This window comes from Glandiceps talaboti, chromosome 10, assembly GCF_964340395.1.
Source record: "Glandiceps talaboti chromosome 10, keGlaTala1.1, whole genome shotgun sequence".
NCBI lineage: Eukaryota > Metazoa > Hemichordata > Enteropneusta > Spengelidae > Glandiceps > Glandiceps talaboti.
The window spans coordinates 8,427,631-8,455,000 of NC_135558.1; the positions used below are offsets into that span (position 1 = coordinate 8,427,631).

A 27,370-nucleotide genomic window follows, 5' to 3' on the forward strand; every position below is an offset into this window, starting at 1 on the left:
CACTTTATTGTTATGTTTGCATACATGTGTTAAGTACAAGCATGTGTACATGTGTGTATTTCTTTGGTGGGGATACAAATTCACACCATTGTCACAAGGCACTGAGGTTTATGTACATGTCAATGAACTGGTCTATTTAACTTGAAACCACAAACAGTGCTGTATCAAATTCTCACACTATCACAAAATCAATGCTTTTTTTATTTCAAGAAATATGAGAATTATTTAATCTTTTCATCAAAATGAATAAGTATCAATCAGAAATAGTAGACATGTCTAAAAAATTGATGTATTTGTCAATAAATATCAAAAAGTTGAAAAGTCAGAAGTAAATCAAAATTTGACCATCTCCCACAATGATTTGTACATATAAATCACATGATTTCTTTGAAAAAGATCACTGACTCTATATTTCCACTTGTCTGGTACAACAAAACAGTTGATGTCAGCTATAAGTACTAAGGAAATCAAGCTATCGACAAAACAAGAAAGACACAAATGAAAACTACTGCAGCAACATATTGATCTAAGCTATCAATGGATGTTGATGCAGTTACACTCACAGTAGGGTGGCTTCTCTTATAGCAAGTTTCCTTCACTTGACTGCACATTCAATTTCATTCAGTGTTTACATTATTTTTATTACTGGGATGATTATATCTATGTAATCATTGCTATCACCCATTTGAGTAGTCTACTACATGTAACAATAGTTTTAGTTTGTGTCTACCTGACTCTGCTGATAGCAGGTTGTAGTATCATCTTCCCAATCTATGAACAGAATACTACCAACAAAACTTAAAAGAATATGTTCTTCACGTGGCCATCAAAAAACTAACTATTACCTAAGAGAACTTCATAGTATTTGAAATCTGTATAATTACAAACATTTAAACAAACATTTTAAACATTCTCACTTCTTTAACCCACAGTTAGTCTTTTGAAAATTTCATGACGCTGTCACACATAAGAGACTGCTATGTATCAAAACAATTTACGGTTCTACTGAGGGTATAACTTGCCTGTTTATGGCATTTGTGATACTCTGTTTATCTCTAATACCACCACCTGTGTTGAGAATGTGAAAATGATGGTAATTACAAATTGAAAATGGGCATCCAATAACAACCATGATGTTGATCAAATGAAGTCATTATGTAAATGTACATGTGTGAACACGAGGCATGTGAAGTGTGCATGTAATAATTTACATGTAATGATGTAAAGTCTACGTACAAGCGTTTGACTTTTGGGGTGTGGCTTACTGACTCTTTTCTAAACATTCTGAACACAAGGCCGCTATGAGAAATAAAAGGAGGAAGCTGCACAAACAGGCTAGGGTATATCCGTGAATAGTTTCATCAGGTTGGACAATATCTTGAGAAAAAATAGTTATATTTCACAACCAAGGTAATTTTTCATACCACAGAATGTTGACGTTTCAACTACCATCTGAAGATGGCTGCCGATGGTAGTCGAAACGTCAACGTTCTCTGGTATGAAAAATTACCTTGGTTGTGAAATATAACTATTTTTTCTCAGGCTAGGGTATAACTCCACAGAACATGAGCCAGTGTGAACATAATTAAGCCAGCTTGGCTTCTACACCCTGTATTGTTTCACATGGGTAGGTCTCCAAAACCATATAACTGTTTCTGAAAAAATACAAATTAGATGCAAAAATACATATCTGTAGCTGAATGTGTCCTGCACTGCATACAAGTCAGTGACAAATTGATGGTTGACAAAAAAGACAAATTCAAACATATTGAAAATAAACTTGTGATAATTAATTGGCATCTACATGTTTAAATTTCCATGCAATATAAAACTATCAAGTTGTGAGATTTGGCTGTATTACTAATGCAAACAAAATTTGTCTGGTATATAAACTTAACATTGACTGGGAAAGGTGAAGCTCAATAGCACACACATATGTTGACATGTTTCTATGCAATTCAATTTACTTTACAATATATGGATTCACAGCACTTGAAGTTTGTATATGGATATAATATCAAAATCAAGCAGTTGATGTCAAATAAACATGTACATGATCAGTTATTGTATTTTAACGTATAAATAGATTTTAATTTAACTTACATGGCTGACCAAAGTCACATGGAATTTAAAGGCTTTAATGGTATGGGAATTACATAAAAATTATAACAAAAATCTTTTCAATATTGCACTGCATGTATATGAAAGTTTGTGTTGCATGTATAGTGGCTTCAATTTCTTCTTACATACATACATTTCAGTTGCCCTCCTGTTTGAAATTCATTTATGGGGGGGGGGGGGGGGAGAAGGGTGTTGTACATTTAATGACCAATACGCTCCTTGATTATCTACTATCTGGCAACACAATATTTAATCTGCAGAAATCTGTTTTTCAACTTCTCGATACATGCAGGAAAACCCTATAAAGTTTCTCTAACTCAGGAGTCAAGAGTGTACAATATCCGTCTAAACATGGATGAATCCTACCTATCCAGAAACCTGATAAGCGCCTGACTTAAGAAACCTAGGGGGGGGGGGGGCACCTGTAACCCTCCTGAAAACATCCAAAAACTGCTCTGCATATGTATGCATGCATTTCAGTAACAGTATTCATCCAACATAGAAGTATAACTGAAAATAATATCCTTGCCGAGGTATGAGCCATGAGCACCTGAGGTGGGACATGCATATACAGGGTTGACGTCATCACTTCAAAGACATCATGAAGGCACAAAGCAATACAACTCAACCAATGGCAAGTGACAACATTTGAATTCAGTTAAATCTTAAAATAACTCACTGTAGATCCCATTATCTTGTAGTTCCTTAGACTGGGCAAGAGCAATCCTAATGGCACAAAAGTGACTTCATCAATCATTAATTCTAAGATCTTTTAGCAATATAAGTTCAAAGGGGGATACATTTTCAAGAAAAAAAGAGAGAATTTTTGGACACTTTCCCCATGCCAATGTCTAATGAAAATTACACTTATATTATTACACACCACATCATTACCTGACCGTTACTGGACTGACAACAAGATAACTAAGTTACATTTTACATAACATCTACTTTCAAATATTAACACCAAAACACTCAAATGAAATCAAAGAAAGAATGTCTTATCAACTTATAAAATGTTATGAATTCAATAAATTATATTACCTATAGTAATCAAAGACTTTTCTGTAACTTGAACAATTCTCAAAATAGTTAGTCATTATTTAATCAATATTATCATCAAAGAGTATTTATTATATTCAAAAATCTTTTAAGTTCTTCACAACTACAATTGCCCATCATTCTGTTAACATCTCAATAAAAAAATTCATGTCTTCATGATTTTAAATTCTTTAAAGAAACATTAGCTTCTTGTGTGCCGTTCTTTGACAATAAATTTTAAATTTCATGAGAAAGGAACCTTTGTTTTCTTATTTCAGTTTCACATGACAAGATACTTGTATTATTCAAATTTGAATTATGATTAAAATTTTGGTATGAAAAAGTCATTTTATAGAGCTGTAGATAAAGTTGGTCCTGAACACAGAAATGATCCCTGTTAATCCTTATGACACAACTAAAGCAAAAACCTGGGATTGAATCATTGGCCTTTAACTCTGTTGAGAGACATATTGCAGACATATTACAGTAACATAATTTTTTTTATATCAAAAGATAATTTTCAGACTTCCGTTTGCAGTACGGGACTTGGGAAGGCAGCATAATATACACTTATGAGTCTTCTCAGAGAAGCGCGACATAGCCCTTCAAAAAAGACTTATTTGTTTAAGACATCTTTAAACCAACTGCACTGGACATTTCAGAGTATTGTGTTATGGACTTTGGCAGTCTAGTACCCTTTTCTTTGTTCCCTTAGCGTGCAACTTAAGTTATAATATATTCTGACAAGTCAGAAGGCTATTCTCTGTATTTATTAACAATCAATGATTTTTAACTAAACTGAATGAATGGTATCTTATTATACTAAACTGAAACCAAAAAAAAAATTGTACCTTTGTGGAGTATGTCCCTTTGCTGTTTGTCTATTGTGTTTCCATATGCCAAAGCACACCTGTAGTGATTTCAGAGATCATGTTAAATACCTTTTGAAATGAAGATATTTGAGTTCCATAACATTCTTATCTCCAAGCACACTTCTTATCTCCAAGCACACTTGGTCAAGACTTAATTTCAAAATATTGACATTCATTTTCTGAAACCAAGTAAACTCAAGTGGCTGTACAATTCATTAAACAAAACATTCAGCACCAATGTTGTGCTCCCTTCAAACAACTCATTATCAATGATTTACTCAATTCATTTTCTTTTGATTCATTTGATAAAGTAACCAGCAGATATCGTTCTCAAGTGACCAGCAATTTTCTCTTTCATTTTCATATTCATATTCATATTGCATTCTCAAAAGAGATATTCTTTTCTTTTCAACGCTTACTCATGTTTGACATGTCTATCAACATAGCTTTGGATTCATATTGCTCATTCATATCCAACTATTCTTATTATAATGTCATTCATACCTTATTCATGTTTGACATGAATTTCATCCTGGCTTAAGATTCACCTATCTAATTCCTGTCTGTGGATCTTCACATCTTCATTCCAAATCTCAGATCACAAACATTTTCCAATCACTAGATTTATAACTCACTCTATTTCTTTTCAATGACATTCATATGTACTGATGATACACATTTTTAAAACCAGATTCTTGCATCTTCTAATCATGGTTGTCTTGTAATATTCTTCTATTTCTTTCCAGATTTACTGTAATTTTCGCTGTCTTGCTCTAAAGGAGGAACGAATATTAAGAAAATATAATATTTCATTTTGAATTAATTGTAATCTGTGGATGTTTAAGCAAAAGCAATTGAAAAAGACAGTTTTTTAAATCTTCTTAGTTTTGCAAGCATATACATTTATAAGAAATTATACTGAAATCCATTCAATAAAACTAACAATCTCTTCTATTTCCGCAGCAGTGAAATGTTCTTGGCTTTATATTTTTTTTCATAATGTTTCATTAATCTAGAGAATCATCTCCTGTACAAATACAAATAGACTCAAAAGAATTTTTTTTGAAGAGATGATATCTTGGTTTACATTCAAGTGGATATCTACAAATTGTTAATTCCTGGTGCACAGAACAATATATGTAGTGCGTTTACAGAAATAGTAATAAGATATAGCAATAGATTTCATCTACTCACCTTGCCTCAGTCCTTGCTGATGTATATTCAAACCACAACACATTTGGAATGAGAGTAGAGTCCCTTAGCATCAACCTCTCAGATATCGGCCATGATGCCACTACAGGAAATAATGGAGTCAGCACCAACTGGGGAAATGAACAACAGTTAACATGACTTAGACTATTTATCCATTATACGCCATGCTGGAGTTAACACTGCCATGGCACAGAGACCAGTACTGGGACCATACAAGACCTTAATTTTGTAGAACACACTGAAACATAGATTACTGAGGTATTTACCAAGAGCATTTTTCAATATTTTGTTCAACAGACTGCCATCTGACTTATCATAATATGTACTTGTTCTGGAAAATGTGAATTTTAGCCAACATTGCATAAATTTCACTTTTCACTTTTCTGGAGTATAAAAAACTTTACTCACCTGTGTAGTAACAAACCATGGAATAGCTAGGAGACCTCCAACTATTGCACCCATGAGTACTTGTTGACTTGAATGATAATGAAGATACACCCTGAAAACACAATAGATGTCATAATTTATTTAACAAGCATACATCTTTCATAAAGTATGTTTTACTCCATGACATAATTTCTTAGTGATTTATGACAACACAATAAAGTGACAGTAACTGTCTGTAAACAATTTGGAGAGACCTTGTTTATGGTTTAAAATCTGGAAATTCAGAAACAAAATCAACAATAATCATCTAAACTATATAATTTGCAATAAACATACATTTGGAGATTCCGTACATTCAGTGTACATAAATATTTGTTTTGAATTTATTTAATATTCACGAGTCATAAAATTATGTCAAAATGATTTCTTTTTGATATCATACCAACTAAATACCAGGTGAGGGCTGTAATAGTTGCTGGACATTACTTGGTATGTTTTTGTGGTTGGAATGACGTATATGACAGCAGAAATGAGCTTTGGCTATTACACTAAGATAGACATAAACTAAAACTATTGTTGTGACATGCTGATATAAGTTATTGAATAGATGGTTCAATTCACTCTCAACAGGGTGCCATTTTTTATGACTTCTGTGATCTTGCAGTGTACATTTTGGAGACGTCCAATGTTTACACTATAATTGATCACAGGATGATTAGGTTTGCACAACACAATCGCCGTTATCACCCAATTGAGTTATCTACCACATCACACAGCACTGGTTTTAGCAAGTGAATATCTTAGTAAGCCGATACCACAATTGCCACAGTAGTATGCAGATACTTCAAAATGAAACATAGTAACCACCAAGTACCATATAGTTATAGACTGTATACTCACCTACTGTAACAGACTAACACAGTTGTCAAGAGAGCACTTATTGATACCAGGTGTTTCCATGCTATATCAACAATACTACTTGAACTACTACAGGTGTATTGAATTCTATGACAAATGAAAAAAATTAGTAAAAATTGAAATTACTGATACATCATCTCCCAAACAGCCAGTGTAAGAGAAAGGAAAGACTTTGAAATCTGCTGGAATCTCTGAAAGGGCAAAATAAGTAAAATTGAAATCAAAAGACCCATCAATACTAATTAGCTTGTTACAGCCATAAGCTTTATGATAAAGTTATGAATACACACTCTAATGTTTCATATTTTTCTTTTCATAATGATACAAATGACTCGATAAATGACATAATATAGTTGTACTTAACAGAACTGTTTGCTTTGTTTTAACGCATGTTATAAGGAGGATGTTATAAGGTATAGGTTGAACATACACAGGCTTACATACATGTACTATCAAGTCAGAAACACATTGAGTATAAAATAACACTTGAAAACAACATTGCAATATTATAAACTTCACGATACGTTATGAGTAAGAACTCTAATTTTTTCATATGTTTTTTTTCAAAATTACACAATTGACTCAAAAATTGGCTTAATATAGTTGTTGTACTTAACTGAAATTGTTGGCCAAGTTTTAACACATAACTATGAAGTATAGGGCCAACAAATAAACAGGCCCACAATACATGTAACATCGGGTCAGAAACACATTGAGTTAAATGCATACAACAACACTTACCTTATATATACAAATAAGACAAGATAAATTGCAAAAAATCCCATAAATTGGGAATGACTAGAGGGCATACCATACTCAGAAAAGACTACTTCATGACCTAAAATAAAGACAAAAGAGAAGTTAAATTTCATGAGTAGCAATTAATAAAAGTTAACAAAGTTAACTACTTTTGTACTTTCATCGATATGGTGTAAGTCAGATACCTTTCCTTTTAATACCGGCATGCAAGTTTAAAATGCAAATGATATAACAGTATGGTCCTTTGTTACATCATTTACATGTTACATCACTATATTTCCATAGTTACCAGGCATGTATATGCAAGGGAACTGACATTGCTATGGGCTAGGAGCATTCATCAGACCAATCATCTGCACATATTTTGTCAAAATTTAAAGTGGCAGATATGTTGTCTTCATTTTCTTGGTACATGTGTATATAGCAGGAATTTTGCTACTAAAATAATATTTGTGTGTGTTTGGTGAAAATGTGTTGTTAAAGCCAAATGTGAGGCTGGTGTCTTCAAAATGTCTGGTTTAACGGTACTCCTAAAAAACAATGACTCCTTAGAGTAACAAGTAGTGTCTTTCATAAAAATAAAAGTAACTAACTGATAGTACGTGAGGATATTGTTGATGGTATTAACAAACAAATTCTCAACTTACAGCTTTTATAGTGCCAAGTAGGGATGTTTTCATATTTTTGGTATCTATATTAATTTTAATCATATATTCCCTTCTAAGAACCTCTCTTGTTATTTCAGTAAACCTACCTTTGCATGGTCTCGGTTGTCGGATTATGTGTTTGAGCACCCAATTCACAGCTTCATTTGCAAGAAGTCCGCAAAAAAATGTAATCTGAAAACATACATTATATAGAGAAGTGAAACAGAACATTTCACATGTTATATGTTATGGATCAAATAACACATTTTCAAAATAAAGATTAATACATTTTGATGACACAAAATTGATTGATTAATTTGTTGGTTGACTGACTGACTGATCAAACTGACCAACAGACACAGAGATAGACAGAGACATACAGATTGACTGACTAACTGCCTGACTGATTGTGATTGGTACTTACTGTGTGTAATTCTCTTCGAAAGGCAATAAGAGTAGCAAATGAAACCAATAGAAAAACTGGGACAAGACTGAAGTAGGCAAAAATCTTCCCAATGAAATCACCTAACAAGAATGAACAGAAAACAAAACTTAGAGTTACAAAATATGTACAATTATTTTAATAAGTATGTAGTAACAAAATTTTGCTCAAATACAATCAACATGCACACAGCCTTTTCTCAGTAAATACACAGAAGGGCACAGGACTGTTTCAACAAAACGCAATCACAATGTGTAGGATTCTTTAAAGATGCCAACTTTGGAATAATGCACATCACATCAAATTGGCTTAAAAGGTAGAATGATACTGACTCTGGCCTGTATCACTGGATCTATGACTGATAGTACTGGTAGATTTAGTACAACCATATGACACTTACAGATCCAGCAGCATGGAGAAGCTATCATGACTCCAGGAGTCATCCTACCTATGATAGAAGTTTGGAGGACTATCTGAACCTGAAAAGAGTACTTAACATGCAGGTAAAGGTGTGTGTGCATGCATGTGTGTGTTGTGTTTGTGTTTGTGTTTGTGTTTGTGTCACTGTCTGCGTGTATGTGTATATATGCATGCATGCATGAGTGTGTTGTTTGTGTCACTCACTGTCAGTGTCACTGTCACTGTGTGTTTTTTGTGTCACTGTGTGTATGTATGTGTGTGTGTGTGTGTGTGTGTGTGTGTGTGTGTGTGTGTGTGTGTGTGTGTGTGTGTGTGCATACATGCGTACATACATGTAGATTATGACTGCCAAACTGTTCAAAGCTTAAGAGTTTGTATTGGTATGGTGCTGGTTGAGGCTACAGAATAGAGTGCTTCACCTGATTTGAAGAAAACACCCAATCCTGAAACTACATACATGTATCCAATGCACATGCAAAATACAGTTGTAATATGGAAGTTGTATGGCTGCTTTTGCAAAATAGGATTTTAAATTTTTGCTAGAGGGTCAAAATAGAACAAGAGGAAGAGGGTTGACTTATTCTCATGCGTGATACTAAATAATGCATGTGAAGCGTGTGGAGCGGAAGTTGTGGTTATTTTTTCTGATGCGCCTAGGAAGTAATATTCTACTTCAGGTACTCAGAATTCTGAAAGTGAATGTTGCACACACACAACTGGGTGATACAGAAATGAGTATATGTTGCCACTTAGGCAAATGCTGCAAATCTTTGTCAAATTATCTCACATTTAAAAATACTGTATATAAAATTACACAGGTATAATTATGTGTTGTTATTATCATAGCAAAGACAATAGTCTGCATGTTTCCGAGAAGTCCAACCATATACTTCTGATTGCTGAATTGGTTTGTATGAAAGAAGTACATGTATATATACAATGTATGTATCACGTGAAAGTCTCTTGTGAACATGGAAATTTGTATGGCCTGTAGGCAGACATTGATGGAGATGTACCTGCTCTGATCGGAAATATGAATTTAAGTGTGAACTTCAACAACTCGTCATCACACCATTGTCTGGGACACATTCACCTGCCAGCAGTTATACGGATTTTAAATCTTCCTCTCCACAAAATGCCATTTTATTAAGTTTGAAATCTAAAATGTATGTTTGTGGTAGATAAATGAAACATCTTGCCCATTAACGCTGCTGGGATCGATCGAACAATTTTCGACATTCATATAACAACATGCATAATATAAGCCAGGTGGGCGTGTACCATTTTATCACAACCGTTGTCATGTTTGATACAATATAAATTGTAATATCTGTGACAAAACTGTTTAAGTGACAAGTTCAAAGAAAAGTGCTTCCATTTTTTTTCAAGGGGCGTGTTCATAGTGGATGTTTCTGCTAGACTACGATGTAGTATAGCTGTTATTTTTTTTCCAGCGATAGAGGTCGTCATTCTAATTTGTCGTGATGTCCAGTGAACGACAGCCTGACCAACAGTACCATAAAATGATGCAATAATACACCTTACTCGCTAAGCCTACAACTGAAAGATGCAAATCAGTCAACGTTGACAAACCTTCAGGATACTCGACATGTGTGAGAGATACGGCCTTCCACTTTATTTCCGAATTGTCCCACTCCGGTTTGTCCCAACCTGTCTCGAGACAGGACGCCATCTTGCAAGCAAATGTTCGACTGTTACATCGCAACTCCAGTGTACATTCAATAAAACTTTCCAATTGCTACAGTAAATTCAAAATTTCTGTAAAATTTACAAAAGAAAAAAGGCTTCAGACGAATGTCATATATTTCAGTGTAACAAAATATAATATTTTCACTCAACTCGATATTAGTGTTAACCTTTCACCTTGCGTATATGGGTCAAAGGTTACAACATGGCCGCTTCCAGTAAAAGTACACATGCTTTGACTCTGAAAATATTAGCAGAATGTTCAACAACGAAAGCACGAACATGCAAATTAAAACTACCACATCACATTGTAGATACGCCAGTGTTTATGCCTGTTGGAACTCAAGGAACCATGAAAGGAATGACGACCAAACAGTTAGAAGAATTGAACTGCCAAATTATTTTAGGAAACACATATCATTTAGGAATGCGACCAGTAAGAATGTTTTTGTTTTCTACTCATACTTGTACAATTCTTGGGCATCTGATCAATTTTGATAATTAATTCAATTTTTTTCTCGTTCCTTTTTCTGTTGTGTACCCTAGCCAGTATTCATTCATTCATTCATTCATTCATTCATTCATTCATTCATTCATTCATTCATTCATTCATTCATTCATTCATTCATTCATTCATTCATTCATTCATTCATTCATTCATTCGTCCATCCATCTATCTATCCATCCATCAGAATAATTACTCCAAGATTCATCCATCCATTCATTCATCCATGCATTTGTATACAATGTGCATGCATTCATGCATACACATACATACATATATACATACATACATACATACATGCATGCATGCATGCATACATACATACATACATACATACATACATACATACATACATACATACATACATACATACTTACATACATAAAATGTGCATGTGTGCACAGAGTAAAGAGCAAGGTAATAAGGAGTCATCGCTTCTAAGTTCTATAGTTCTAGCAATCTTGTAATCAGCAGACATCAGGCAAGATTAGCTGCAAGCAAATCCAGACTCCCATTTACCTTTCTGAAATTCTCTCATTTTGTTACAATTCCTTTTATTTTACAATGGTTTGTAATCAAGTATATTTAAATAAACCACATATTAATTAATATTAATCATAAATTTATAATTAATTAATTTAGTGAATGATTTATAAATAGGTGTGCAGTGTGTATCATTCACTTAATTGATATGAGTAAAGTTAATAATACATGTTGTTTTCTTCACAGGGGCCTGAATTACTGGATAAAGCAGGAGGACTTCACAAATTCATGAATTGGAATAGGGCATTGTTAACTGTGAGTAAAACACAGTATATGTATCATTATTATTCCTTGTTCAAATTCTGTTGGAAATATCTTTCCCTTGAATCCCTATGATGTTAGTGACATTTGATTATTAATTTACAGGATAGTGGAGGTTTTCAGATGGTCTCCTTATTGAAACTAGCAGAGATAACTGAGGATGGTGTCAAGTTTCAATCACCACATGATGGATCTGAAATGCTTTTAACACCAGAGAAGTCCATTGAAATACAAAATAGCATAGGGGCTGACATTATGATGCAGCTAGATGATGTGGTTCACAGTACAACAACAGGACCCAGAGTAGAAGAAGCTATGTATAGGTAAGTAAGATGTGGCCGTTCATAAAATGGCTTAAATAGGTGAGGAAGGGAGCATCCACTTCATAATATGTAACATATACTGTAGGTATTTAATAGCACTGTAGTGCTTGTGTGCTTTGTTGTTCTTTGAAAAGGTGATGGCTACATGTATATATTATCATCATGAAACATACAAAGTACTTTTCTGCAATTTTGGGGAGTACTCATAATTGTTATTCAGGATTTCAGTGTATACCCATGTGACGGTCAACTTGACATTCTTGTTATACTAATCAGTACTGTAAGCCACATTAAATGCAGGGAAGACTAGATGTACATGTATGATGCCGATAGGTGATATCCCTTGTTTCAAAAATACAGAATATTTTGAGTAAATATCTAATGTCTTGTCATTGCTACAGGTCAATAAGATGGCTGGATAGATGTATTGGCGCCCACAAAAGACCAACAGAACAAAATTTATTTCCAATAGTACAGGGAGGGTTGCAGCCCGAACTAAGAAAGATATGTGCAAAGGGTAGGTATGATTTAGAGGGAATATTAAGCAAAAAGGAATATAGTTCAGTTTCTGTGAGAATCCATAAATGGAAAGGCCAATGTATGAGTACATGAAGTTAGAACATGGGTGTGAAAGACTGGAATACCAAACATATACTCAAACTCATGTGATCATGGGGATAATAAATGGTTAACAATTCATTTAAAAGTCATCAATTTTTTGCAATTCTTTAGGGATATTGTTTTAGTGAAGAGCATGACAATAAGTATTATCACCAGGCTCTGTCTGTCAAATTGTGGATTTTCATCTACATAAGGTCCTACGTAAGAAGTCAATGCTTTCTATGATGTGTTCAATTCATTCACTAGAAATGGTGAAAAGAGATACACCTGGCTATGCTATAGGTGGGTTGAGTGGTGGGGAAGAAAAAGAACATTTTTGGAGAATGGTGACCTTATCAACTGATTTTTTACCGAAAGGAAAACCGAGGTACTTGATGGGTGTTGGGTAAGTAAACAAATTCCATTAACCTAAGTCCAAATGCATTATGTCTGCCCATGCATGTATGAGAGCCCACCCACCCACCAAATGATGTTTCTGCACTAGTTTAGAAAACTTGGTAACATAGGCAGAAATCTTGTAAAACTGTAAATTTTCATTGAGTTCAGGTTTGGAACCCAGTGAAATTCAAAACTTGGCATATTACCTGCTTTTCAAAAAAATTCCAATGTTTGTGTGTACATTTGTGATAGTATACTATAAAATATGTATAGAATGTATAAAATGGAGTGTCCATATGTGTTACAGTGTTGATATGTGCAATATGATGTGCCCTTGGTCTACCCCTACCTTCTAAGTTTGAGCCAATTGTTAGGGAAACAAGGGGACAACCTCACCACTCAACATTTAGTTGATGTAACTACTAGAAAATCATCTATGAAAATTAACATGTAGGGAGACTAAGACATAAAAATGATAGTAATTACTTTGTATCTATCAATACTCTGTTAAACAATGACCCATTGATACCCTTGAGTTAGAGGTTATTAATGTGCTTATATACTGATTAACGTTTACATTTGATATGTTTTCCTGTTTATTATCTTCCAGGTATGCTGTGGATTTAGTTGTATGTTGTGCATTGGGATGTGATATGTTTGATTGTGTCTTTCCAACAAGAACTGCTGTAAGTCTCCCTTCTATGTCTTCACTAAATTCAGATCAATCAATCAATCAATCAATCAATCAATCAATCAATCAATCAATCAATCAATCAATCAATCAATCAATCAATCAATCATCAATCAATCAATCAATCATTCAATCAAATTTCTATAGTGCCGATCTCCAGAGCAATGTTCTAGCCAGCAGATTTCAAAATGTATCTAATTCCTGATATTTTTATTCCTTTTGTTTTTAGAGATTTGGTTCAGCCTTGCTTTTATCTGGTCAAATAAATCTGAAAAGTAAACAGTTTGCCAGAGACTACAGACCAATAGATGACAAGTGCCAATGTTCTACATGTAAAACACACACCAGAGCATATCTACATACAATAGCTACACAAGAAACTGTAGCTTGTCATTTATTAACTGTACATAACATAGCTTTTCAGGTGAGTGTGTGTGTTAAAGTGAGGGGGGGGGGGGGTTCAAGAGAGCATACACACAATAGCTACCAAAGAAATTGTAGAATGTCATTTACTGACAGTACAAAATATGTCTTTCTTGGTCAGTGTTACTGGCATACTTTGTCAACATTTTACATCCAGAGAGTGTGTTGTGTTGTGTTTGTTTATTTGTTTATTTGTTTGTGTGTCTGTTTGTGTGTGTGCATAAGTGTTCTATTATACATCAATTTAAATTAGTGAAAACTTATTATGCAATGGAATTCATAGCTATTTTGTCCAAATAATGGTCACAATTTTTGTTGTAAGTTATAAATCACAACTAAAAGTCTTGTTTTAATATTAAAGGGTGTTTATTTGTACTTATTGAATAAATCCATGAATTTTTGTCTTTTCTTGCAGATGAATTTAATGCGCAGTATACGAGAAAGCATATTGGAAGATAGGTTCCCTCAGTTCATCAAAGATTATATGAAAATTGCATATCCGGATGGGGATTATCCACAGTGGGTTAGGGAGTCTTTAGCATCAGTAAATGTTCATTTATAGCAAGTAGACTAGGGAGTTAGTTCAGCAACTTGTTTTAGCCAAAAGGTTATTATTCAAAATATTATGTAATATTTTTCTATACCAATTTTAACTCATAAATGTAGAAACATTTTCAGTTCTAGTCAAATACTAGTACTTTGGTTGAATCAAGACTGCTGTTTTCTGACCCATTTTATATATGGTACATTATCATATACATTTTTTGTAGTACCTACAACCATATCAGTTTTATTACTATGGAGAAATTGCCAGCTCTAGCCTATACTGTAATGTACGCCACAGTGGGGCCAACCCAGGGGGGCTACTCCCCTTATTTTAGTATACATATTTGTGCTGCCATTTGGGGTGCGTTTTCTAGCCCTTTGGTTTAAAATGGGGTCTGTTTTTTCGAACTGAAGAGTCTAAAACGGGGTCCACTTTGCATTATAATTTATTTTGCTTGGTCTAAAATGTGGTCCACTGTCCTTTACCAAATCATAACTTCCATTAATTGCCCCAAAATGTTGCCTCCTAAGGAATATGTAGAAACCTGTAATGGTCTAAAATTGATTTTTGGTCAAAGTGGGTCTAAAATGGGGCCTGGGGTGTCCAGCACTGGCCACACACCCCTACCACAGCTGGCCACTGGTACCACCCCCAGGGACCAACCACTTCCATATAGAAGCAGGCCACTGAGGTGGCACATACGATACACCATACAGTGTGGCTCTACCCAAGCAATATTTTTCCTGCATCACACCCTGGCACACTTTATACAGACAATGTTATTGTATATATATCATCCCAAATTATGATATGGTCTTGATCAAGATTTATTATAATTGTATAATCAAATGATGGTTGTCACCAAGAGTGTTCAAAGTATTCATTTCAAATGTATTGTAGAATTTCATAGGTGTGTATGATCGAACCTTTATATGCTAGATGTGGGTTTTGTGAACAGAGGTAGTATTGCTTACTAGCCATCCCAATGTCTGATCTGTACACACTACACAACCTTGGGCTGCAAAACCCACTTTCAGGCTGTAAAGATTATACTTGTACAACTAAGTAGTAGATGATCCAATGGTAGGAGTCGCTGTATCATGAGCCGCGCCCAGGCACATATTTTAGTGTTATCTTCTAAAGAAGCAGGGATTTTTCTAAATGTGAAGTTACCATCAACAAGCTCTCTTAAAACCAAAATTAATCTACCCTGTGAATTTGAGTCGTGTTTGGACATCATTACATCACAGGTTCACATATAAGATCCACTTAAATTTAGCAGAGCTGTGGGTGGTAATTTCAAATTGAAAGCAGAAGTCGGTGCTACCAAGGGTAAAAGGGTTGCCTTGGAAGACAAGTCTCTGGGCTAGAGAGTTTCTTGAGATAGAAACACCAAGACAAGTCTCTGGGCTAGAGAGTTTCTTGAGATAGTCACACCAAGACAAGTCTTTACGCTAGAGAGCTTCTTGAGATAGTAACGTCAAGACAAGTCTTTACACTAGAGAGTTTCTTGAGATAGTAATACCAAGACGAGTCTTTAGGCGAGAGAGCTTCTTGAGATAGTAACACCATGACACGTCTTTAGGCAAGAGAGTTTCTTGAGATAGTAACACCATGACAAGTCTTTAGGCAAGAGAGTTTCTTGAGATAGTAACACCAAGACAGTCTCTGGGCTAGAGAGCTTCTTGAGATAGTAACGTCAAGACAAGTCTCTGGGCTAGAGAATTTCTTGAGATAGTAACACCAAGACAGTCTCTGGGCTAGAGAGCTTCTTGAGATAGTAACACCAAGATAAATCTCTGGGCTAGAGAGTTTCTTGAGATAGTAACACCAAGACAAGTCTCTGGGCTAGAGAGTTCCTTTAGATAGTAACACCAAGACAGTCTCAGGGCTAGAGAGCTTCTTGAGATAGTAACGTCAAGACAAGTCTCTGGGCTAGAGAGCTTCTTGAGATAGTAACGTCAAGACAAGTCTCTGAGCTAGAGAGTTTCTTGAGATAGTAACACAAGACAAGTCTCAGGGCTAGAGAGCTTCTTGAGATAGTAACGCCAAGACAAGTCTCTGAGCTAGAGAGTTTCTTGAGATAGTAACACCATGACAAGTCTTTAGGCTAGAGAGCTTCTTGAAATAGTTACACCAAGACAGTTCTCTGGGCTAGAGAGCTTCTTGAGATAGTAACGTCAAGACAAGTCTCTGGGCTAGAGAATTTCTTGAGATAGTAACGTCAAGACAAGTCTCTGAGCTAGATAGTTTCTTGAGATAGTAACACAAGACAAGTCTCAGGGCTAGAGAGCTTCTTGAGATAGTAACACCAAGACAAGTCTTTGGGCTAGAGAGTTTCTTGAGATAGTAACGTCAAGACAAGTCTCTAGGGTGAGCTTATTATTTCTATGTGAGTAGAATTAGAATGTCCTATCTACACTTTTAACTATTGGCTTAATGTTTTTATCGGAAACAGAATGCCTTCAGAAGTGTTTGACAAGCTGCCAGCATATTGGAGTATTTGGAATGTATCAGTTAATAACTTGACAGATCAAAAGTATTAATATTCAATAGAAATAATAGATTATTAGATCAAAATACAACTTTTATTCAAAATAAATATTGTATATACAAAATAACAAACCAGTGTATACTTTCTCCTTTTTTATTTTATCTGACATTTGCATTTTGATTGTCCTCGGATTGTTTTTTTTATGTTACCGAGAATGAGCAAGCGTGTGTGTGTGTGTGTGTGTGTGTGTGTGTGTGTGTGTGTGTACGTGTAAATGACTTAAAATAAAAACCTGCCAGACATTGGTATGTGACAGGGATATCAACACTGTTTCATTTCTAAAGTGATTCTTCCTCTATTTTTATAAATTCAGAAGCACTGTACAATAAGATAAAAGAGATGAAAAAAAAGTTATAAAATACATGCATTAAATTTGCAGTTTCAAGCAGAGCTTATAAAACTATAATCATAGGGTGAAATCAACTATTACAAGTAACAGATTACTACTATTAAAATGTAAACATGGTACGTCTTCAACCTGTTGTAAATTCTTCCACTTCATTCCTTGGGTGTGTAGATGGAAATTATTAAAAATGAAAATGATCGCATCACAGGAGTGTGATTTGGAGTGTGTCCGTCCATTTATCTGTCTGTCTGTCTGTCTGTCTGTCTGTCTGTCTGTTCAAAAACGCCTGGGAAGACGATTTCGGTTCTCGTTGCCCGAACTGTACCAGTCGTGCTACATCGTCATTAGCGCTATTTTTGTTGAGTGCAGTTCAAATCGTTATTGAGCATTACGCAGTCAACAACTATGTGTATTGGTCCATGCTTTGTATAATAAAAGCTGTAAAGGTCCTGATAACGTGTAAATTAAAAGGTATTAATATAATGACTTTCATTGCCACATATATAGGCCCTGTGGGATTCACACATCAAGGCCATATATACATGTGATATCGTTCTGTTGGCCTTTTCCTCATTTTTGAGATAAGTTACACGTCATTAATGAACATGGTGATCCACACTATATATATTTGCAGTAACTAACAGTGTACTGAACTGAGGTCAAAGGTCACTTTACATTGAATTACGATATACAGCTGTCGAACAATCGACATCGGCATGTCCGGATTGAAAAATTTAGCTGTTCTTTCCGTGTTTTTATACGCCACGTTGGTTAATGCCAATGCAGGCGCTGAAAATCCACGAATTGAAACTAAGGCTGGTACAATTTTTGGTAAAGTAGTACAGTTTAGTCATGCAGACACCGACATCAAGAGACCCGTGCATGTCTTCAAGGGCATACCGTACGCCGAACCTCCGGTTGGAGAATTGAGATTCCAACCAACCATACCGAAAACATCATGGGAAGGAGATTACAACGCTAAATTTCAACGACCAGCATGTCCACAGAAAGAAATGCCATTATTACCTTTGAATGAGACGATTGACGAAGACTGTCTTCATCTCAATGTCTATGTTCCTATCCCTGTGGTATGTATTAAATAAATTTTGGTTGTATCACGGAAGTATTACCGACGGTGATATAGTTCGGATCAGAGGTACTCGAATCAATGTGTAGAAAAAAAATGTATTGTATATAAGTTATTTACATACATATTTTTTTTTTAAATCATACATATATCATACACATTGATTCGAGTACCTGTGGTTCGGATCGTTAGTTTTATATAGGGTGCTGTTGTATTGTACCGCGTAATACCTTTGTTTTCTAAGTCCACAGCTTTGTAACTCTAATGACAGTAGAAGGCAAATTGTCAATGACCTAAAAATTCCTTCAGTTTTTTTTAACCCCTACTACCACTCCGATATATAGTTTAGGTCCTACTGCTATACGGTATCGTTACGATATACCCGCCTGCACTTGTTTCCCGATATATATATATATATATATATATATATATATATATATATATATATATATATATATATATATATATATATATATATATATATATATATATATATATATATATATATATATATAACTCGGTGAGTATCAATCTGCTAAGACAGTGCTCTATACCGCAGTGGCAGAGCGTAATAGTTTTGGTAGTACTGGAACTCTTTCTTGGGTGTAACTCGGAGTTTCACGCATATTGCGATCATCAGACACTCGACACAGAGTGTCTGATGATCGCAATATGCGTGAAACTCCGAGTTATATATATATATATTGAAGTGCCTGTGGTGTGGTCTGTGCAAAATTGGTGCGCCCGGACAGCTAGAGGTATTGTCATCACCTTTCAGCTTTATTCATCTTTCCGAAGATCAGACTCTAAAATCAAGACTTCAAGACTACCCTATGTACAACTTTAACTCAATTATAATCTATAATCGGTCCGTTTTTGTTCCTTAATAATTCAGCCTGATAATGCAGCCGTTATGGTATGGATTCATGGTGGTGCATTCTACATTGGCTCTGGAGCTGATACTTACTACGATGGCATTCCATTCGTTGCTATCAATGACGTCATCTTAGTAACCATTAACTACAGATTAGGTGCACTTGGATTCCTGTCAACAGGTGGTTACTACTTTTTAGTATATTTACAAAAGTTAACGTTGTGCATGCATTTTATGTCAGAATTGAATGAGAGCATGTGAATATTGATTCTTGAATATTTGGTATGTCTATCACGAAGTCTGTCTGTCTGTCTGTCTGTCTGCCTTCCTGCCTGTCTGTCTGTCTGTCTGTCTGTCTGTCTGTCTGTCTGTCTGTCTGTCTGTCTGTCTGTCTGTCTGTCTGTCTGTCTCTCTCTCTCTCTCTCTCTCTCTCCTCACTCTCAAGTAATTATCATTTCTTATTTGAAAGATGAGCTATGAAGATAACGTTGATCATGATAGCTATCACTTAGTAACAAGCATAAAAGTGTAAAACCCATATATTTCAGGTGATTCTGTCATACCTGGTAATTTTGGGATGCTGGATCAAATAGAAGCTTTGAAATGGGTGCAGAACAACATTGCAGGTATGTCCATATATATTATTCATTTGTTGAGCGAACTATGCCTTCAGTAGACAAATTATACACAATCATGCAAAATATCGTTTGAGTTTACTTTGGTGGGGCTGTCCTTAAGTATGTGTAGATGAGGAAACAACATAATTTTGAATTATTAAATTATTTCAGAGTTTGGAGGAGATCCAAAGAAAGTCACCATATTTGGTGAGAGTGCAGGAGCCATGGGCGTCAGTTTCCTTGTGTTATCACCATTAAGTGAAGGGTTGTTCCAACGTGGAATAATGCAGGTAAAGAGCATATTCTTGTAAATTACTAGTAGATTAGATGAGTCATCATTATAGCTGCACCCTCTCTCTCTCTCTCTCTCTCTCTCTCTCTCTCTCTCTCTCTCTCTCTCTCTCTCTCTCTCTCTCTCTCTCTCTCTCTCTCTCTCTCTCTCTCTCTCTCTCTCTCTCTCTCTCTCTCTCTCTCTCTCTCTCTCTTTTAATTGGTATCCAAAGGAGTTGGATGGCATTGCGTTGCCATGTGCGATTTGTGGCGTTATACTATTGTTCAGCAATCTTTTTAATTGTTTGGTTGCAGAGTGGTACGGCTCTAGCAGAAGCAGAATTCCAGAGTGATAAAAAGAGAGTCAACGAATTGGCCCATGGTTTAGGTAAATTATTAAACTGTGAAAAGGAAACGTCTGAGGAACTTTTAGAATGTCTGAGAAGTACGCCAATGGAAGACTTTCTAGAACCACAGGACCCAGAGACGGTAAGCATAAGAGTTACTTGCCATGTCTTCCGTCGGCTGTTCCTGCAAGATCCAGACAATATTTTCCTCTATACTAACGAAACGTGGAAAATTTAATTTATACATTTGACCTTGACCTCTGCTTTCATGGTCAATTAATCCCAAATGTTCTAATTCCGTATGTACATCTCTGAGATGCTTAGACCGATTTCAACCAAACCTAGTTCAAATGTCAGAAACAGCAGTCCACATAATTAATGCACATATATCTGTCATGAAAATTCGTATTAAAAAACTATACAATTAGTTGTCCTACACGTGTAGATGTTATGAACATAACTCGTTCAATGTAATAAAATTATTAATTTTTGCATGACAACTATTGCCACCCATTCCCACACTACTCTACCCCCTCCAATTGGTGTAAGAACAGCTTAACATACATCATACTTAAACATATTCACAGCATTTGTTTTTTTCCCTACAGGGTATGTTAGCAAATGTTACCGAGACGATTGTCATTTTACCATTTTCGCCATTCGTCGATGGAAATTTCCTACCAGACATGCCATTGAAACTCTTACAAGAGAAACGTATAAACAAGATAGATTCTATGCTTGGCATGACGGCAGATGAATTGACGTTAATTATGCCGGTAGTGGACCCGGAAGCTTTCGAAAAAACTTCGATATCATTGAACAGAAGTACATTTGAGGAAGCCCTGTCTACAGCACCAGTGTATTTTGGATCCAAGTTGAACGACCATCCACAAATATTAGAAGCGGCAAAAATCATCTACCTCGACTGGGATCATGTAGACGATCCAAATACTGACTATTTCGATCCATTTGTGCAGATATTTTCTGATGAATTGGTGGTTTGCCCAACCGATCTATTTGCACGCGGACTTGCCGAGGCAGGGTTGCAGACATACTATTATTCAATGTCCCATATTCCGGCAAAGTCTATCTTTAAAGTAGAATGGGCCAAGGCTGCACACGCAGAAGATTTAGCCTTCGTGTTTGGATCCCATTTTAGAGAGAAGGGAGATTGGATAATGCCACAAGAAGACCTAGATGTGTCTCTCCAAATGATGAAATACTGGACAAACTTTGCTAAAACTGGGTATTACTAAGCAAATTACATAAGGTGTTATAATTGTACATGATTTTCGTTTGTGATATGTTACAAAATGGCTTACTCTGCAAAACATTGTGGATTGATTTCAGATGGGGATGCATTAGTGACGTGAGTTAGCAAATTATAGGCGACATAATTATTATATTTCAATATTTTGTTCGGTACAGAATATTTCTTACTTTAAACATTGTTCCTAGTATGTGAACAATACTCGTGCTAAACGCAAAGCTCAAGCGCAAAATGAAATCACCGAGTAGAAATTTATCGATTTCGAAAATGTCCAGCTCAAACTATAGACCTGTTTGCGATGAAGAAAGCGTTTGTAAGTACCATATGTCAGTTTGGATTCTGCCGCTACATTAATGTTATTATTGTATGATCAATTTAGAATTGAAATATTATGAAACAGCTGACATCGAAATATAATGATTTGATATTTTCTGATATATTTGTATATATTTTCAGCAACCCAAATTTATCATCAGAAAATGCCGAATTAACATCTGAAGAGAAATCAGTTGAATGGCCTGCATTCACTGTACCAGAAATGTACTACAAAGATATATCAACAAGTATGCAGACAAAGAGAGCTTTGAAAGCTAGAGAATGTGCTTTCTGGAATAAGTATGTTCCAGGGCTTGTAGAAGCTTTAGGTAAGCACCTTCTGTAATTTCTTTGGAGACATTAGAATGGGTTTAAGAAACAATGGAACATAACAATACATTGGGAGCTATGTCCGTCTTACTTTTGGTCACAGTTGGATAAATGTATTAATTTTACCTTTCTCTTGTTAACATGTGTGGGAGGTGAGAAGATGTGGCTAGTTAGATTAGTAGCTAGCAAGAGTGGGAGCTGAGTCGGAAACATTCACATGCACCGTTTGCACCAAATTCTTACACCTTTGCAATGTTCATCTTACAGATGCATCCACGAGCAGTTGTGGTGCTGAGGATTCAGAGCATAAATACTCTAAGGAGACAAATGAGCCGTAAAAGACACTCATTCCAGACTTGGTGCAAAGTGAAGTAATGGGCAGAATTCGCACTACTGGCCGGGAGTGAATGGAGTGAAGCAACTTTAAGACAACTATACTCTATGATAATCATTTAATGGAAAATTGCAGTCATTACTGATATCAACTTAGATACGATATTTTTGATGAAATAGCACCTCATAACTTGTGAAGAAGCATTAGATATTATGTAGGGTCATATACATTTCCTGCAAGGGTTTATGGGAAAACCTCTGGTGATATCAATGATATCACTTTTATCACAATTTCTTCGTCTTGGCACTCTTTGTACTTGTTGAGTAAGTGGTATTTCTAACCCAACTCATGTCACGTGATAGCTACCGGATCCTTGATAATCAATCAAGTGTACTGATCAAGGCAGAAATAATCTTTACTGAACTTTTCCTTTAACAAAATACACAATACTGTGTACACTTTCTATCTTGTTTCTTATCTCGTTTAATTGTACATTCTTGTAGAACGACGTGCTTTTTCAATAAAGACATTAGAAACTGATTATGGTCTCAGTCTGCTTTCATTTATTATTTGTATGAGTTGATGCGAATACAGTATCAATCTTGGAATTCAGGCAATAATCATCGTACACTTCAATTTGTATAAGACATGCCACTAATTCATTTTCTTATTAATGATATTTGCCAGTTAGAAGTTCATGAAATGTTATGTCTACTTTAATAATAATAATAACTATAATAATAATTCACATATTAAATGACTTATTTACATAATTAAATAAAAAAATAAATGATATTCAAATTAATATGTATATATATATATATATATATATATATATATATATATATATATATATATATATATCACAATTTAAGACAACTAAATATATATATATATATATATATATATATATATATATATATATATATATATATATATATATATATATATATATATATATTCATATAAATATATAATCAATGCTGAAAAGAGTATATACTGAACAAAAAATCCGGACTGGTCTCGAAATATCGCCACGAAGGCAAATACTCGCTCGCTAACTATAGAAGTAAACTCCTGTAAAGAATAGTTTGGTCCAAAGTGTAAAACCACATTAGCTTTCGATTTCTAGGTGAATGCGTGTGGGATTTTTTTTACAATTAGTCTGGCGGCATCTAGTCTGTCTGCTAGACCTCGGATGTTCTTCCGATATAATACGACACACGACCGAACATCGCTATTGAGGATGGCAAGCCTTCACTGCGAACTTCGTTGGCTTATAATATCGAAAAAAAGCCCGAACGTCAGCAGCAAGACTAGGCGGCATCTTGACCTTCTACCCTATAATATGAGTGATCGTTTGTGTTGGGAATCTGCAAACATCTTTTTTTTACCGAACAAACATTGTATAATCCATACAAAGCACGGATTATTTTCTAGTATGTACACTCGATGGTGGCATTACAGTTGATGACGTAATGATAAACACGTACTGAGAGTGCACATAGGCACAGGCAGTAACACGTCTGTGGCATAGGTAACATTTGGATTACGCTGTCGAACACGTAGACCGGTCATGTCTGGTGTACCAAAGTTGGTTGTCCTTTCCGTGGTGTTATACGCCTCGTTGGTTAATGCCAATGCAGGCGCTGAAAATCCACGAATTGAAACTAAGGCTGGTACAATTTTTGGTAAAGTAGTACAGTTTAGTCATGCAGACACCGACATCAAGCGACCCGTGCATGTCTTCAAGGGTATTCCGTACGCCGAACCTCCAGTTGGAGAATTGAGATTCCACCCAACCGTACCGAAAACATCATGGGAAGGAGATTACAACGCTACATTTCAACGACCAGCATGTCCACAGCAAGAAATGCCAGTACTTCCTTTGAATGAGACGATTGACGAAGACTGTCTTCATCTCAATGTCTATGTTCCTATCCCTGTGGTATGTAAAATGTCAGGTTACACAATTATTATGGCATTGTACTTACCACAGGCACTCGAATGAATGTGTATGATTTAAAAAAAAATATGTACGTAAATATTTACATACAATACAAATTTTTTTTCCTACACATTGATTTGAGTGCCTGTGGTACTAACTATGATACATGTAGCTTTTCACCGCATTCAGCATTGTGAGCGAACGTACGTTAGATGAGACATTGAGAGGGCAAGGTGCTTAGGTGTCCTAGAGAATAAAATACGAATGGTATATATTGATGTCGTTATAATTAATTATTCATGACACAATTAACATGTGGTAATGTTGATTTCCTTCCTAAAGTTTTAAACCCCCACGCCCATTCTCAACCATGATTCGTAATTAAGTCTGGCTCGAAATCTTTATTTACCTCTGTTTCCTACATTCTTTTTTGTTCCATGAGTGAGTGCCTTTTTCTATACTAACAAGGCGTTCACTAGTCTTGCTAGACCTCGCGTGTTCTTCCCCAACTTTGTTCGCTTATCGTATCGGAAGAAATTAAGCCCGAACTTCTAGCAGCAAGACTAGGTGTTAACTCACTTACGGAACAAAAAAAGAGCAAACAACATTTAAGCGTAGGAAAACGAGAAAATGAAGAAATTGTGCTAAGTTAACTATATCAGACTTTAATCAGATTAGTTTTATCTACGTCGTATAACTCAGATCATTAATTCTTTCAGTGGTATGAGGTCATAATCCCACTCAATGTTCGATCAAAGTGTAACTGATTACAAATCAAACAGGAATGCATGAATGAACACATACATATACAGATGTACAGATAAAATAAATCAAGGGTTGATTGCAGTGAATGACAATGCATTTCATTTCATTTGCACGACCAAAGTCATCTATGCAAGTATAGCAACTTTTACAGTACAATTGGGCTGACGTATATTGTTTTCCACAAACACTTACAAAATAATTATATATATATATATATATATATATATATATATAAACTCAGTATATTTCATATGTCTATACTGGAGTAAACAGTGCTCATAGGTATACAGAGCGGTAAATAACACAATAACACAATATCAAGTAAGATACGCAGGAGCCGTTATATATATATATATATATATATATATATATATGTTTTCGGTACGGTTGGGTGGAATCTCAATTCTCCAACTGGAGGTTCGGCGTACGGAATACCCTTGAAGACATGCACGGGTCGCTTGATGTCGGTGTCTGCATGACTAAACTGTACTACTTTACCAAAAATTGTACCAGCCTTAGTTTCAATTCGTGGATTTTCAGCGCCTGCATTGGCATTAACCAACGAGGCGTATAACACCACGGAAAGGACAACCAACTTTGGTACACCAGACATGACCGGTCTACGTGTTCGACAGCGTAATCCAAATGTTACCTATGCCACAGACGTGTTACTGCCTGTGCCTATGTGCACTCTCAGTACGTGTTTATCATTACGTCATCAACTGTAATGCCACCATCGAGTGTACATACTAGAAAATAATCCGTGCTTTGTATGGATTATACAATGTTTGTTCGGTAAAAAAAAGATGTTTGCAGATTCCCAACACAAACGATCACTCATATTATAGGGTAGAAGGTCAAGATGCCGCCTAGTCTTGCTGCTGACGTTCGGGCTTTTTTTCGATATTATAAGCCAACGAAGTTCGCAGTGAAGGCTTGCCATCCTCAATAGCGATGTTCGGTCGTGTGTCGTATTATATCGGAAGAACATCCGAGGTCTAGCAGACAGACTAGATGCCGCCAGACTAATTGTAAAAAAAATCCCACACGCATTCACCTAGAAATCGAAAGCTAATGTGGTTTTACACTTTGGACCAAACTATTCTTTACAGGAGTTTACTTCTATAGTTAGCGAGCGAGTATTTGCCTTCGTGGCGATATTTCGAGACCAGTCCGGATTTTTTGTTCAGTATATACTCTTTTCAGCATTGATTATATATTTATATGAATATATATATATATATATATATATATATATATATATATATATATATATATATATATATATATATATATATATATATATATGAAGTCAGTGGTAAGATTTATCCGTAGCACAGTGCTCGATACGTCTGCACGCAGAGCGGAGTATATGTGTAGGGTAGAAGAAAATCAAGTAGGGTTTATCGTCTCTCCAAGCCTGTTTCGTGAGTTAGTAAATCACTCGTCAGGAGATGTTGATGTACATTATATATATATATATATATATATATAT

General features: G+C 35.3%; 4 protein-coding genes across 4 annotated transcripts in view; 3 read left to right on the forward strand and 1 right to left on the reverse strand.

Annotated features, from left to right (window-relative positions):
- Positions 1-277: 277 nt before the first annotated feature.
- LOC144440866 (dolichyldiphosphatase 1-like) lies at positions 278-10,512 on the reverse strand. The gene is made up of 8 exons (XM_078130300.1): positions 10,413-10,512; positions 8,382-8,482; positions 8,065-8,149; positions 7,293-7,389; positions 6,534-6,638; positions 5,655-5,745; positions 5,229-5,356; positions 278-4,807 (listed from the first exon to the last, which is right to left on the reverse strand). Exons 1-8 carry the CDS (start codon positions 10,510-10,512, stop codon positions 4,783-4,785), a joined length of 732 nt encoding a protein of 243 aa, XP_077986426.1. The 3' UTR covers positions 278-4,782.
- Positions 10,513-10,731: 219 nt separating this feature from the next.
- LOC144441390 (queuine tRNA-ribosyltransferase catalytic subunit 1-like) lies at positions 10,732-14,833 on the forward strand. Its single transcript, XM_078130955.1, has 8 exons — positions 10,732-10,962; positions 11,761-11,829; positions 11,941-12,158; positions 12,560-12,675; positions 13,026-13,164; positions 13,768-13,843; positions 14,078-14,272; positions 14,687-14,833. The coding sequence occupies exons 1-8, from the start codon at positions 10,732-10,734 to the stop codon at positions 14,831-14,833; spliced, it is 1,191 nt and encodes a 396-aa protein (XP_077987081.1).
- Positions 14,834-18,429: 3,596 nt separating this feature from the next.
- Positions 18,430-23,462, forward strand: LOC144441027 (fatty acyl-CoA hydrolase precursor, medium chain-like). Its single transcript, XM_078130539.1, has 8 exons — positions 18,430-18,806; positions 19,701-19,860; positions 20,228-20,305; positions 20,468-20,586; positions 20,882-21,055; positions 21,522-22,159; positions 22,640-22,827; positions 23,096-23,462. The coding sequence occupies exons 1-8, from the start codon at positions 18,435-18,437 to the stop codon at positions 23,164-23,166; spliced, it is 1,800 nt and encodes a 599-aa protein (XP_077986665.1). The 5' UTR covers positions 18,430-18,434; the 3' UTR covers positions 23,167-23,462.
- Positions 23,463-24,738: 1,276 nt separating this feature from the next.
- The window catches only part of LOC144441356 (fatty acyl-CoA hydrolase precursor, medium chain-like), an 8,331-nt gene continuing 5,699 nt past the window's right edge, over positions 24,739-27,370 (forward strand). Inside the window, exon 1 of the mRNA XM_078130912.1 lies at positions 24,739-25,110. Coding sequence (XP_077987038.1) covers positions 24,739-25,110 — 372 coding nt within the window. The remainder of the gene's footprint in view (positions 25,111-27,370) is intronic.

Coding starts and splice junctions, on each gene's coding strand:
- LOC144441027 (XM_078130539.1), top strand. CDS start 18,435: ATGTCCGGATTGAAAAATTTAGCTGTTCTTTCCGTGTTTTTATACGCC. Junction 18,807..19,700: donor TCTATGTTCCTATCCCTGTG/GTATGTATTAAA, acceptor TTAATAATTCAG/CCTGATAATGCAGCCGTTAT. Junction 20,306..20,467: donor GGTGCAGAACAACATTGCAG/GTATGTCCATAT, acceptor AAATTATTTCAG/AGTTTGGAGGAGATCCAAAG.
- LOC144441390 (XM_078130955.1), top strand. CDS start 10,732: ATGGCCGCTTCCAGTAAAAGTACACATGCTTTGACTCTGAAAATATTA. Junction 13,165..13,767: donor AGGTACTTGATGGGTGTTGG/GTAAGTAAACAA, acceptor ATTATCTTCCAG/GTATGCTGTGGATTTAGTTG. Junction 14,273..14,686: donor TACATAACATAGCTTTTCAG/GTGAGTGTGTGT, acceptor CTTTTCTTGCAG/ATGAATTTAATGCGCAGTAT.
- LOC144440866 (XM_078130300.1), bottom strand. CDS start 10,512: ATGGCGTCCTGTCTCGAGACAGGTTGGGACAAACCGGAGTGGGACAAT. Junction 8,150..8,381: donor TTCGAAGAGAATTACACACA/GTAAGTACCAAT, acceptor GTATGTTTTCAG/ATTACATTTTTTTGCGGACT. Junction 5,357..5,654: donor CATGGTTTGTTACTACACAG/GTGAGTAAAGTT, acceptor TCATTTCCCCAG/TTGGTGCTGACTCCATTATT.